This window comes from Mesocricetus auratus, unplaced genomic scaffold (genome assembly GCF_017639785.1).
Source record: "Mesocricetus auratus isolate SY011 unplaced genomic scaffold, BCM_Maur_2.0 Super-Scaffold_100014, whole genome shotgun sequence".
NCBI lineage: Eukaryota > Metazoa > Chordata > Mammalia > Rodentia > Cricetidae > Mesocricetus > Mesocricetus auratus.
This window is the reverse complement of record NW_024429197.1, coordinates 15,116,021-15,130,736: the sequence shown is the minus strand read 5'-3', so window position 1 is coordinate 15,130,736 and position 14,716 is coordinate 15,116,021. Positions and strand designations below refer to the sequence as shown.

General features: G+C 46.8%; 1 protein-coding gene across 2 annotated transcripts in view; it reads right to left on the bottom strand.

Annotated features, from left to right (window-relative positions):
• Positions 1 to 835: 835 nt before the first annotated feature.
• Positions 836 to 14,716, bottom strand: part of CUNH1orf94 (chromosome unknown C1orf94 homolog) — a 43,999-nt gene continuing 30,118 nt past the window's right edge. Inside the window, exons 6-7 of one of the 2 annotated variants that reach the window (XM_040756599.1) lie at positions 10,443 to 10,639; positions 836 to 1,313 (exon numbers count right to left, since the gene is read on the bottom strand). In XM_040756599.1, coding sequence (XP_040612533.1) covers positions 1,136 to 1,313; positions 10,443 to 10,639 — 375 coding nt within the window. In that variant the 3' untranslated portion in view covers positions 836 to 1,135. The remainder of the gene's footprint in view (positions 1,314 to 10,442; positions 10,640 to 14,716) is intronic. The other variant, XM_040756600.1, reaches the window with a different exon arrangement.

Below are 14,716 nucleotides of genomic sequence, written 5' to 3'. Positions count from 1 at the left end.
TGATCCTTCAAATCTGGCCAGCCTCAAGGGCATGAAATCCTACAGTTGATTAGCGATGTCTGCCCATGGATGTAGACCTAGAGAACCAATTCATGTTGTCTCCTATTTCCATAGTGCATTCTCCATAAACGTTACTGGGAGTCTCTCACTATTATCATTCACATTGTTTGCCAGAGTTGGACAAGACACAGTCAAGGACAGTGTCATTAGGTGCATTGTTGACACTGACCTCCAGGATGGCACCAGTGCATCATTGTTGAATAGAGTTTGTCACATTTTAGATTGATTTTTGTTCCATGTATTTGAGTATGCGAGTGTGTGTGTGTGTGTGTGTGTGTGTGTGTGTGTGTGTGTGTGTGTGTGTGTGTGTGTGTACACATGCATGGGTATCAGAGGACAACTTCTAGGAGTCAGTTCTCTCTTTCTATTAACTGGGTCCCAGGGATCGAACTTGGATCATCAGGCTTGAAAACAAGTGCCTTGACTTGCTGAACCATCTTATCAGCCCTTAAGATTCATTTTGAAATTATGTCCTGTGCCAATGCATGTCCAAGAGAGACTTGTTGTAAATTGCTGTAAAATTTCTATCTGGGACAGGCCACAGGGGAGAATATTCCTTGTACAATGCCCGTTGTAGGGATGAGAATCTGGGGTGTTGGGAAAGAGGTAAATCACAGGAGGAAAGAGATAAGTGCTCAAGATATTGACTCCTAAGCTTCCACATATAGATACCAACACTCCCAAGACCTCAAAGAAGCACTGAGACTCATGGGAGGAAAATGAGCAGTGCAGCTTTCATAAATCACAGCCAAGTAAATGAACAGGCACACGCATGTTCAAGCAGCTCATAGTTTTATCATAAAATATAAACGTTCTAAATTAAGTGTCTTACTTTCTATCTTACCAACAACAACAAAAACAAAAACCAGTCATGTTAGCTAAATACAGGTGCCTGTGTGGTCTTCCGAATAGGAGGGTGCGTCTGCGGTGTGTGCTACTCGAGAGGGGGGCTAGGCAGGTGAGTGTTGGTCAGTAGATGAGTCTGGTCTTGCTGTTTTCTGTCGGCCACCTGGTTGGAACCTTGGCTTTCCAAACTTCACACCAAGCTGTTGCAGAATCCAGAATTCCAGAACCTTTAGCCCTGATCCAAGGGCAAAGAGAGGTGGGGAGAGAGAAAGAAGTCTAAAAGCGTATTCCATTCCCACTGGAGGAAAAATAGGGGCTGTTCATCAGGGGGCCGCTGGACGCCGAGTTGAACCTGGAGGAGAGGGGAGATAGATGCAGTGACGACGTCTCTGGTGTGCCTGGAGAGACTGGAAAAAATAATCTATTGATTTTGTGGCTGTCAAAGGTTGGGAAGCTGGGATGAGCTTGGAGGCTAAAAGCTTTAGCATCCTACAAGGCTTTGGCTCTGAGCAAGTCAAACACAAATGACACAGTTCAAGCACAACGAAAAGCTGTGTCCCTTGCTATGTTGGTGCAGGGCACTGCTGGGAGCATGGAAGGATGAAGTCTAGAGTCCACGCTGTAACCATGAAGGGGCCACAAAGAGTGAAGCTACCTGGGCCTGAGCCCCTCACCTGTAGGTTTGTGAGCATCTGTCTGTCTTAGGGAAGCAAATGTATTAGGGAAGTCCACAACATGGCAGAAAACAGAGCCTGTCCTGGCACTTGAGCTCAGAGTCCTGACAGCACCAGTGCAATTTCCCCCACAATGGCTCCCCCCTCAGCCCCTTTATCTCAACACTCCCCAGAGAGGTGACACTGAGACCCCACTGTGAGTGCCTGGCATGCTGCTCAACACTCAAGGAAGGAAGAGCAGAGATCCACCTACCTCTCAGATTTCTTTACCACCACACTCTATGCATTCTTCCAAATAGAGTTCAAAGGCCATCTCCTCTGTGGAGCTTCCCCTGACTTCTTCAGGCGGGACTGACTTGCAGACTTCTGGGATCTGACTGCAATGACCTCACCTACCTCCTATCATACTTGGAAGGGACATAGAGCTAAATCAAATTGCCTCAGAGCAAACAGCTAGATTTAGTCTAATCCAGGGATTCTCAGCCACTTTTTAGCTGGGCAGATGCATATTACAAGAGAGAGTCACCTTCAAGACACTCTCCCATAAAATGGAGAGGCAACAAAGTGGGAGGGTTAGTGGGGAGGAGGCGATGATGGAAGCAGGCCATGGTGTGGGTGTAACGGCCTCAGCTGCTTACATCATCTGTGGCTCCCTAGTTGCAACAGTCCATGGATCAGCTAAGATTTAGGTACTATTTCATTTCCTTCTCTCGAAGATAAGTTCCAGGACAGCAGTGATAGTACCTGGTTGTTCACTACTCTGTGCTCAGCACCCAACACAGGACCGGCCAGCATTTCCCTAATAGGTAGATTGCCTACAGGAAACACATCTCTTTTTCTCTTTTAAAACCTGTACTAATAATACACAAAATATATAAAGAACTCAAGAAACGAGACACTAAAATATCAAATAATTCCAGCTTTAAAACTGGGGTATAGATTTAAACAGAGAATCCTCAACAGAAGAATCTTGAGTGGCTGAGATACACTTAGAGAAGTCATCAACATCCTTAGCTATCAGGGAAATGAAACTCAAAATGCCTAGGTGATACCATCTTACACCTGTCAGAATGGTGGGCCAAGATCAAAAAAAACACTAATGGCAGCCTATGTTGGAGAAGATTGGTAAGGGGAATACTCCTCCATTGCTGGTGGGAGTGCAAACTTGTACATTTACTTTGGAAATCAGTATGGTGGCTTTTCAGGAAATTGGGAATCAATTTACCTCAAGACCCAGAACTATTACTCTTGAGCATATACCCAAAGGATGCTCAACCATACCACAAGAACACTTGTTCAACTATGCTTATAGCAACATTATTCATAATAGCCAGAACCTGGAAACAACCTAGAAGTCCCCTCAATCAAAGAATGGATAATGAAATGGGGTATATCTACACCATGGAGTATTACTCAGTGGAGAAAAAAAAATGACATCATGAAATTTGCAGACAAATTGATGAAACTAGAAAAAAATCATTCTGAGTGATGTAACCCAGACCCAGAAAGGCAAACACGGTATGTATTCACTCATAACTGAGTATTAAATGTAAAGCAAAGGATAACCAGCCTACGATCCTCAGCTCCAGAGAAGCTAGGTAACAAAAAGGACCCTAAGAGGGATAGATGGATCTCTCTGGGAAGAGGAAGTAGATGGGATGTCCTTGGTAAACTGGGGTGGGGGGGAGGGGTAGGAGAGTAGAGGGGAGGGAATAGGGGCGTGGAAATGAGAGATCATGATGGGGAAAAGTGGGAGGAGAGAGCTTGATAGACAGGGCAATTGTGGGGTTAGGGAGAAACCTGGTGCCAGGGAGGCTTCCAGCAACCCATAAGGATGACCCCAGCCAAGACTCCTACCAATAGTGGAGAGGATATCTGGCCTGGCCTTCCCCTGTAATCAGATTGGGTGACTGTCCTAGAGCCTTCATCCAGTACCTGATGGAAGTGATGCAGAAATCCACAGCCAGGCACTGGGCGGAGCTCGGGGAGTTCAGTTGACGAGAGGGTGAGCAAGATCGTGATGGGGAAACCCAGAGATGACTGACCTGAGCTTGTGGGAGCTCATGGACTCTGAACAGACCCTTAGGGAGATAGCATGGGACCGACCTAGGCCTTCTGCATCTGGGTGACAATTGTGCAGCTTGGTCTTTTGTGGGGCCCCTAGCAGGACCTGTTCCTGATGTATGATCTGGCTCTTTGGAACCTATTCCCTATGGTGGGATGCCTTGTTCAGCTTTGATGCAGGGGGGTGGGGGAGCTTGGTCCTACCTCAACTTGATGTGCCATGCTTTTCTAATTCCCATGGGAAGCCTTATCCTATCCGAGTGGAGATGGAGAAGTGGAAGAGAGGTGTAGAAGGGAGGTGAGGAAGGATTTGGAAGAGAGGGAGGGAAAACCATGGTTGGTATGTAAAATAAACTAAAAATGAGAAAAAATGCCAGCCCAGTGAGATGGCTCTGTGGGTATGGGCACTTGCTGCGTCAACTTAAGTTTGATCACGGAGACCTTCAAGATGGCTGGAGCAAACCAACTTCCACAATTTGTCTTTGGCTTCCACATACATTAGACATCACACACACACCCTCTCCGCACACACACACAAGTAATATAATTTTAAAATGTTAAGGATAAAGCGGGCTGCTAACAGCAGGAGATCAGAGAGGGAAAGCAATGGAACCTTCCAGATGTTTGAGCCATAGATGAGCTTGTAGCTCATTTTATTTTTAACCCTTTATGCTCCTGACTTAACGAGGTCTATGCACTGTACCTACTTCCCGTGTCTCTTGTATCTTCTACTTTCTCAGGAACTGTATTTTCTAATAAATGAAGTCAGAGGGGAAAAAACACACTGAAGGGCCTGGAGAGATGGCTCGGCTGTTAAAGCATTGGCTGCTCTTCCAGAGGATGCAGGTTCGACTCTCAGCACCTACATGATGGCTCACAGTCATCTAGACCTCCAGTCCCCGAGGATCTAGTACCTTCTTCTTACATTACTGGGCACTGCACACACATGGTACACAGACATATATGTAGCCAAAATATACATACCCATAAAATGAAAAACAAAATAAAAAAATCCATTCTGGATTATAAATGATTGAAAGCAATGGTAGCCTGGTGTGTGCCTGTTGTCCCAGCACTTGGGAAGAGGACACAGTATCACAAATTTGAGGCTAATTCAGTCTCACTAGACCCTGTCTCATAGAAACATAGGCTGAGGTGTACCTCCGTGGCAGAGTGTTTGCCTAGCATGTGGAAGGCCCTGTGTTTAATTCCAAGCACTGGAAGGAAAGAAGTGATGTTAATATAAGAGGCCCTGGATTTTGATTTGATTTATAAAATAAAAGCTGAAACAGTAACAATGACTATTGGTAACCAATTAGCCAGGTTGTCTCTTATATCTGGTCATTGTACCCCATGTCCCTCACTTTTCTGGGTAGATCACTTATAATCAGATCAACTGCCAAGGGTCTAGACAGCAGAACACTAGAGGGTCAGGAGGAGAAGCAGTATGTATGGACTAAAACTACCAAGGAATGCTTCCTGGAGGAGAGGGAGGAGGAGCTACACCAGCTCCTAGCAGTGGTCCTCAACCTTCTTAGCACTGCCATCCTTTAATATAGTTCCTCATGTTATGGTGACTCCCAGTCATAAGATTATTTTCATTTCTGCATCATAACTGCAATATTGCTACTGATATGAGCCATAATATAAATGTCTGTGCTTTCTGATGGTCTTAGGAGACGCCTGTGAAAGAGTCCTTTGACCCTCAAAGAGATTGTGACCCACAAGTTGAGAACTATTATCCTAGAGTGAGGCAAGCATGGGTCCTGATTGACCCAGGGCAGCTTATATAATACTGTTTCCAGAGCAAGTATTACTCATGCCCCAGGAAACGCTCCAACTTATTTGATTGCTTGGAGGATACATTGTGTGGTCATCACTCCTGATGGGGTATGCAAATCAGCTGGGCAGAGGGACCAAGGGCTTTCCTCCTGCTCTTCTGAGAACTTGAGACTCTGGCTCCTGTCTGTCCCACTGCAACCCCTCCCACTTCTCCCTTCCTCTGCTTCTGATGACCTTGCCTGTCCTCCAGACCAAACTAGCCACCGGTGGCCATGCATGCATCTTCCCCTGCCTGACACAGCTCACCAGGTCGTGTCCAATCAGCTTCATAGCTTCCTCAGCAACTACACTACCCAGAGGTCCCCATGTTGGCTCCCATAGTACCCAGCTCCCATTTCCCCACTCGGATCCCAGCTCCCATGTGTTCTTCTGCAGATCACTTCCTGCATATGACTTCCACACCTGACTCCCTCATGGTACACACACACACACACACACACACACACACAGATATACACACATAGACACACACACACACACACACACACATAAACACATAGACACACACACTAGAAGTTGCTTCTTAGCCCCTTTCCTGGCCCCTTTGCCCCTTCCAGCCCCTCCACCTGCTGGAGGCTCCAGCATTAGGTTCATGCATCCCCTCCACGCATGTGCACTCCCTCGTGACTCATCTTGCTCCATGCCTTCATCTGTCTTCGATATTCTAATGGCCCCTAAATTCATTGCCCCAACCTTGCCCCCAAGCTCCAGGCTCCTGTCTACCAATAGTTCCACTCATCTGTCTGTGATGATCTGAATTATAAATGCCTCCACCCATATTTTCGGGTATCTGAACACTCAGTCCCTAGCTGGTAGCATTGTTTGGGGATGTTTAAGAGGTGCTGTCTCCTGAAGGAACTATTTTACTGAGGGGCAGGCTTTGAGAGTGTAAGACCTCTCAACATCTTGCTTGTTCTCTCTGACTCGTGCTGTGGTTATAAACGTGAGCTCTCAGCTTCCTGTTCCTGCATCCGTGCCTGCTGCCTGCTGTCATGCCTCCCCTCCGAGATGGACTTGTGTCCCTCTGGAACCATAAGGCCAAATTATCTCTTCCTTCTATAGTTGCTCCTGGCCATGATGCTTTATCACTGTGAGAGAAAGTGACTAACATTGACTAGCAAGTTCAGTATCCAAGACTGAACCCTTGATCAACAGCCTCGCGCTAGCCATTGCAACTTAAGCATTTGCCACTGTCACTCATCAAGCGCACAGCACAGAAACCTAGGACTTGTGCTTGCCCGCAAGCCAGTCTGCCCTCGTCCCTTGTCCTCATTCTGTATGCAACTGTGATCAAGCCCCACTGGTTCTGCCAAGAAAATGAACATCCTAGATAGGTTCACATGTCCCTTTTCTCCCAGGAGCCACCCTCCTCCATGCCATCAGCATCTGTTAGATGCAGCATTGAGGACCTCAGGCTTGACCCCTGCGTCAGCCCTCACTCCCATTGCCCTTCCTTCATACCACGGTCTGCTCTACACAGGAAACGAGAGCATGCTCTTCCCCAGTTCAAAGGTCTCAATGAAATCCTGCTGCTCTCAAAACATGGCTGACCAGTCCAGACCTGCCCAGCCCTGGCTGATCTCTGACTCCTACTCCACCACTCTCACCATCCCATCATACTCAGTCACTCAGAGGCCTTTGCATTCATAATCCTTCTGAGTGGACTGCTTGTCTCTCTCTCTCTCTCTCTCTCACACACACACACACACACACGAATATGGTTCAGAAAGACTTCCTGGCCAGGCATGGTGGTTCATGACTTACTCCCAGTACACATACTGTGTGTGGGAGACAGGATGATGGCTATGAATTCAAGGCCAGCACAGTGAGACCTTGCTTAAGGAAGGAGGACGAGAAGAAGCCACCTCCTCCTCTGGGCCTCTGCTGACATGTTTGCATCTTATTCCCTGCCCCCCCCACACACAGTGAGATTTGTGAGAGTAGAGAACATTTTGCATGTCTTGTTCACTCCGGTTCACATTGCCTTGGACAGTGCCAGGCACTAGAATGGCTCTAGCCAGTTTTTTGTTTTGTTTGAGACAGGATCTCACCATGTAGCCCAGGCTGGATCAAAATGTAGATCTTCCTGATTCATTTCCCAAGTGTTGGGATTGCAGCTATGTGCCACAAGTCTAGAAATCAATCAATCAGACTTGTATATGTGTGTGTGTGTGTGTGTGTGTGTGTGTGTACGCACGTACTACATGCTTGTGTAGACTAGAAGTTAACCGTGGGAGTCCTTCTTCAGGGGCTCTCTACCATGGTTTTAGAGATTCTCTTACTGGGACTGGTGATCATAAATCAGATTAAGCTAGCTAGCCAGTGAGCTCCAGGGATCCACCCGTCTCTCCTTGCACAGCACTGGGATCACAAGTGTATACCACCATGCCCAGCTCCCTATGCAAAGTCTGGGGATCAGCATCATGTCTGCATGCTTGCATACTGAGTTCTTATTGACTGAGTCATCTCCCAGCTTCCATCAGTTGTTTGTTTGTTTGTTTTTTGACAAATGAACAAACCATCCTCTGTAGAGATCCAGGATGGCACCTGTTTCTGGCCCCATCCTTCTGGTTTTCCTAGCTTCCTGAGGCATCATTTATCCCCACTCACCACTCACCACTCACCACTCGATCTTCTTTGTCTCCAATGTTTCCCACTCTTCTTAGTCCTGTGCCTACTTCTTGGGCTGCCCCTTCCTGTCCCTCTCGCCCCATCCCCTGTCTCCCCAATGACACAGGGAACCTGGCCTCTGCCCTTTGTGCTTACAATGCCCCTGGCTCTCTGAATAGCAAGCTTTCCAGTTTGTCCCTATGAAGAATCCCAAGGTGGTAACACAGGGGTGACTGCCAGCTGAGGGAGGATGGTTCTTTGCATCCCTCAGCAGCCTCATTCACCCTCACCTCCACCAAGGTGACAGATAATCTCTTGTTGAGACCTCCAGACTACACCTTGCCTCCTGTTCTCTCCCCTAGGCCTCTGTGTTCACTCTCATGTGCACAGGCCTTTATTAGATCCTCAGGCCTTGCAGTCAAAAGTCTTTAATAATCCAATCCCAACCTCCCTTTCCAATCTGTTTCCCACTTTTTCCAGGGACAAGTCTAATAGTTCAAACCATACACACCTCTGTTCCCAGGCCTCTAGTTTGTCTTACACCTTCTGGGCTTGGGGAATAGTTCAGCAGCAGTTACTTGCCTAGCATAAGTAAGGATCTGGGTTCAGTTCCTGGCACCTCAAACTCAGGCGCTCAAAGTGGCATTTAAACGATTACCTTGCCCTTTCTCACTGCAGGGCTTGACTCCCCTGCCTAGATTGCCTCTCTAGACACTCACTAGGGTTCCCCCTCAGAGGTCTTGCCTCTGGCCTGGGGCCACCTCATCCTCACTTTACCAGAGTATGCCATCCAATCCTGTCAGTCCTCATTTTTTCTTTATGTAGATGTATGTGTGTTTGCGTAGGTTTATGTATGTCACATGTGGGGGGTATCTGCAGAGGTTAGAAGAGGGTATCGGATCCCCTGGAACTAGAGTTACAGGTGATTGTGAGCTGCTGGATGATGAGTGCTGGGAACCAAATCTGGGTCTTCTGCAAGAACAGTAAGTTGGGTCATGTCTCTAGCCCCAGGCCTCTGCATTTGAAGGGAAGAAGTGTGAGTTCTATGAGTTCCCTGTAGGCTAAGTTCACATTAACTCCGTGAATTAACATAGCACATTTCAGTGCGTGTGATTATGGTGGTGGGGGTTCTACATATCATGCTGTGTTCTATAAAATAAGAGGGAGGGAAGGAGGGGGAATTGGGGGGAGAAAAAGAGGAGGAAGTAGAGAAGAAAGGAAAGATATAAAATGAAGTCATGGATATCATATTCAAATGCCACCATTGTCTGCCTCTTGAATATTCTCCGAGCACCCCAGGCAATTAAATGATCTGAGAGTTCCAACTGTTAAGAAATCTGCTTGTCTTTGTTTCTCACAGTTTTCCCCAAACAGATCTGACTATCAAAACCTCTTTGAAACATCGATCTCTTTTCACAAGATATTAGGGGAAATGCAAGAACCAAAGGGTGAGAGTCTGGGGTCATGCAGAAAGGGTGTCTGCTGGGCAGAGTGGGGAGGGCAGGAATCAATGTCACCTAGAAGAGTTTCTTCCTAACCTAGAACCTGAGTTTTTCCAAGTGAGATACACATGCCCCGTGATCTGCCTAGGATTCTGAGGTCCACAGGTGTAGAATGGTGCCTTCTGCCTTGGATCACTAATATTAGCTGAGGGTTTGGCTTATTGGAGTGAGTAGCTACTTGTTAATTATGTTAAAACAAACACAATTTTGGTACTCCACACCATACATAATCCAAGAGGAATTTTTATCCTAACTGCCAAGTTTGTGTTGGGAGTTTGCAGCTGAGCCCCTCACACAAACCCCGGAAATGCCAGACTTTTTTTTACAGATTGGGAAAGCTTCAGTGGATGAGCTGTGGGAGACACTTCACCAGAACCCAGCAGAACTCTGGGGGATACTTGAAACTTTAACCTAGCAAGGACTCCAGATGCATCAGGAAGTGTATAGGAGTTATATACAAATTAGCTAACCACATTCTTTGCGAATCATCCTATGATAATGACAGGGCATCATGAGCCACTTGCAGCATCCATGCAATGTACAGAGTCTACTTGCTTCTGATTGGGCAGCTGCAGTTCTACAGCCAACCTGTAGGTGGCAGTCTGCAAAGTGCCTTCAAAAGGCTCCTCCTAGATCCCAGCCCAGGCTCACCGCCATAGGTGTTCCCTCCAAGTCCTCAGAAACACTGGGCACAGATACAAGGACACGCCCCCCCACCCCGCCAACCCTCATGGGGCACATACACCAAGAAAGGTTCTATGAAGCCCACCCCATTCACCTGCCATCTCTGACAACCATCTAGATACAGGTCAGCTCCCCACCCACACCATGGCTGAAGACTCACCCATATCCCTGGGGGAAGAGGTATGGAGGCCCATCTCCTGCCATCGGGGTAGGATCTCGGGGATTGGCGGGAAGCTTCTGGGGGGTCCTCTGAGGATATGGATAGTTGGGCTGGACCAAGGGGATGTAACTCATCAAGGGGGTGTAGGAGGAGCGGAAAATTTGCTGTCCCATCTGCTGTGGGTTGTACGGTGTCACCTGCAGGGCAGAGAGAAGAAAGGGACAAGCTCAACATCCCCCAGCGCTGACCCTAACCCCGGCCTCTACCTGCGTGCCCCTTATTTGCCTTATGTGTCTGAGCCTCAAGCTCCTAATCTATAAAATGGGCAAACACTGTGTGGGGAGGGTCTAGCTACTAGAATTCCCATTACTGGCTTCTACTTTCAGATTTCAACAGACTGTGAGCCCTAGACAACCTCACCCAGAGGAAACCCCTGCCAGGGAAGAATGGGTCTGTGCTGTGAGGATCACTGCATAACCTCCAGCTATGATTATCAAGCACTTGAAATCCAGCTGGGGCGAAAAAAGAGCTAAAGTCTGGATGTTATTGAATTGGGATTCCTGTAAATGGCCACACGTGGCTAGTGGCAACAGTATTGGGTAATACAGAAGAAAGTGAAAGGGGGGGTGGGGAACGATGGGAATCCAGTGGGATTTCTGCTGCGTACCTGGGCAAATGCCAGCTGAGAACTGGGGCTCCCACCTCCTTACCACCAACAAGCAAGGCAACACCCATCTTATTCACTGCTACTGCTCCAGCCCTGAGACAGCAGAGTGAATGCAGTAAGAGGGGCCAGGGAAGAGGCAGGGAGAAGGGGGAGCACTACGCATCTGTTGGCATGATTGGGAGCACTCATGGAGAGCAACAGGTACCGTTACTGACAGCCTGTACAATGGAAGGCCCTTCCTCACATGGATCCTCCTGTATGCTGAGGGAAGTTTTTGTCAAAGCTGGGAAAGATTCTGAATCTCCACCATAGAAGCCACAACACTCAAGAGACTCCATTCTCCCTGCCTGTTCATGTCTAAGACAAACCCACTTGGTGGGCGCTGGTGGATCATGCCTTTAATCCCAGAATTTGGGAGGCAGAGATAGGTGGGTGGGGCTCTGAGTTTGAGGACAGTCTGGTCTCTACAGAGTGAGTTCCAGGACACCCAGAGCTGTTATACAGAGAAATCCTGTCTCAATAAACAAACAAATAAACAAACCCACTTGGGCTAGTATGTATGAAACCCTCTGGCTGTGGGAAACCCTTCCTCTCGCCTCTGTCACTATATCTCCAAACCCTGTGAGACCAGACACTGATCTTACCCTGACTGTCAGTTTCATGGGAATTTAGAATTATCTAGGGTGTACTGTGAGGATGTTCCCAGAGAAATTTAACTGAGGATGGAAGACCTAACCTAAACGTGAGCAACTTCAGCCCTAGAGGTTGGGGTTTTAGAATGAATGAAAAGAAAGAAAAGGCCACTTGAACACCAGCCTTCAACACTCTTTGATTCCTAAGGGTACAATGTGACCTCATGTTCGTGAGGCCATGTCTTCTAACCATAATTGGCTGTACTCTCAAAGTGGGCAGAAAAATTAAAATAAAACTTCCTTAAGTTGTTTTTGTCAATTCTCTTATCATGACGATGATCAAAATAACAGGCCCTAATTACTCCCATTTGAGAGGCAAAAATGTTGAGGCACAGAGAAGTAAATAGCTTAGCAATGTCCCCAATCCTGAATTGTACCCAGAACTCCCAAGCACAGCCCAGAGCTTGGGTTCTGTTTCAGCCTTACTATGCTGTGCACTCTCTGAAACCTGAGCCCCTCCCCCAATCTTTGCTATGCTACTCACAGAGGATGCAGGACCCAGACACTGAATGTGGATACTGAAACCCTTAAAAGGACAACTATCCCACTAGTTCATAGAGAGGACAGAGAAGGACATCTCCTGTAGGGACCACAGAGTCCCTGGTTTCCACAATGGGAAGTGTCTGGTCCCAACAGAGACTAGAATGAAAGGGAAGAGTGATGGGAGATGTCATTCTGTAAATCTGTCTCTTATTGGTTGTTGAATGAAGCACCATTGGCCAATAGGGAAGCAAGATAGGTGGGACTAGGAGTCAAAGAGGATTCTGGGAAAGAGAGGCAGAGAGAGACACCATGTAGAACACCAGAATAAGAGGTCAGGACCCTTTTCTCCAGTAAGAGAAATACTTATATTAACAATTATGGGTTAAATACTTAAGTCAGAGATAGCCAGTTAGAAACCAAGCAAACGGCCAACAGCTTTATAATTAATATAATGTTCTGTGTGTTATTTGGGGGTTCAGACAGTGTGGCAGGGCCCAGGTGACTGGTGGGTAAAACTACACTCTACAAGTGAGTCCTAGAGCTCACGCCAGCCTAGTCCAGGGATATGCCCATGATTCCATGGGGCTGATCAAAGCCATCACATGCAGCTTTCTATGTTGCTTTGGAAACCACCTCCAAATATACTCATCTATGACAAAAAGCATAGAACACTATGCCCAGGATGAGGCACTTGGTCATAAATACTTATATAACTAGATGTCCCTACAAGGATATGACAGACACCAATAAATAGCAGTGACCTCTATCTTAAAAGTTCCTACCATGTTTTACACTACATCCTTCAAGTATATACACACTCATAATCACCTAAAAAGACTCTTTGAGCCAGGAGGGGGTGCTTCTGTTTGTACATGGAGGTGATGGGAGTGGGATTCCTGAGACAGGCTCTCTTATTTGGGTTAGGATGGAGAAGGCTCTTATCCCTGAAGAAGCATCCTGCCCAACGTAGTTTTCACCTTGGGCCCATCTCTACCCTCCAGAACATACCAGTATTAGGTAAGCTCAGAGAAGAGGTTTTCAGAGAAAGGGTGGAACTACCTGCGAGGGAGCAAGGTAGAAGAATCTGGAATTGAAGGTATGGATTGTTCATGGATCTGTGTATGAGGTGCCAGTTCACTTGGAAATGTGGAATACTTGTCTTCAGCCCCCTCTATGTCCCCACTAAATGATTTTGCCCAGAGCTTGCTTCCATGTCTGTCAATGTATATGTGTGAGCATGAATGCCAGCTCAAGCAGCTTGGGAGCTTGAGAATTGTGTGTGTGTGTGTGTGTGTGTGTGTGTGTGTGTGTGTGTGTGTGTGTACAGGTACATACACCACAGTGCACACATGGAGGTCAGAAGACAACCTTGGGTGTCAGTCCTAACCTTTTACCTTGTTATGAAGCAGTGTCTCTTATTCACTGCTATATATGCCAGACCAGCTGATCCACGACCTTTTGGGGTTCTCTTGTTTGCATCTCCCACCTTGCCATAGGTACACTGGGATCACAGATACACACTAATTGAATCTAGCTTTCCATGGCTTCTTGGGGTCCAAACTCCATTCCTCATGTTTGGAAAGCAAGCCCTTTATCCACTGAAACATCTCCCCAGCCTACTATTTCTCTCTGCTTCTCTCTATGTAGGTCTGGTACTATCTCTGCTGCCTTATTGTACAAGAGGTGTCCAGCATGGTGGCCAAGAATATAGGCTGCTTCTGAGTTAATATCTATGAGGCAATTAATTGTACCTGAAGTACTTGTGTAATTCATACTGCCACATTCAGCAAATAAAACTACAGGACACCAGTTGAATCCAAACTGGAAATAAACTGTGAGTGTATTTTTAACATTAACATGTCTTGTGCAATATTTAAGATTTACTTACACTAAAAGTATATACATTATTTATTTGAATTTCAAACCAAACTGAGTATCTTGTATGGGAACTAGCCAGTCCACACAGTATGAAGATGACTGTTGCCCCCTATATGCTGGGCAGAGCCGTGGGGTTAACTTTGGCCGACTGAAAGTGTGTGGACATCACCATGCACAGAGCTGAGGCTTCTGGAAGCACTGTGAGTTTCCTCTGTCAGTCAATGGGAGAAAAGCAACGGCTCCTGCATCCTCAGCTCAGATGCCAAAAGAGAAAAGATAATAGTTCTGACTCTGATCCACAGCCCAGTTCAGCCAATGAGCAAGAACTAAAAACTCCTGGAAAGTCTCTGAGTCATGAAGCTACTTGTCACAGCAAACCCAAACTTACGTGTCAGTGTTTTGGTCTAATCTTTTTGTGCCTCAGTTTCCCCATCAGTAGCATGCATTCTAAGGTGCTTGAGAAGGTTAAATTAGTGTAGGAGAAGCCTTAGGGAAAGGCCTGATATTATCATGTAATAAAGACTCTTTTAAGTGACATCTGGTATCATCATGTG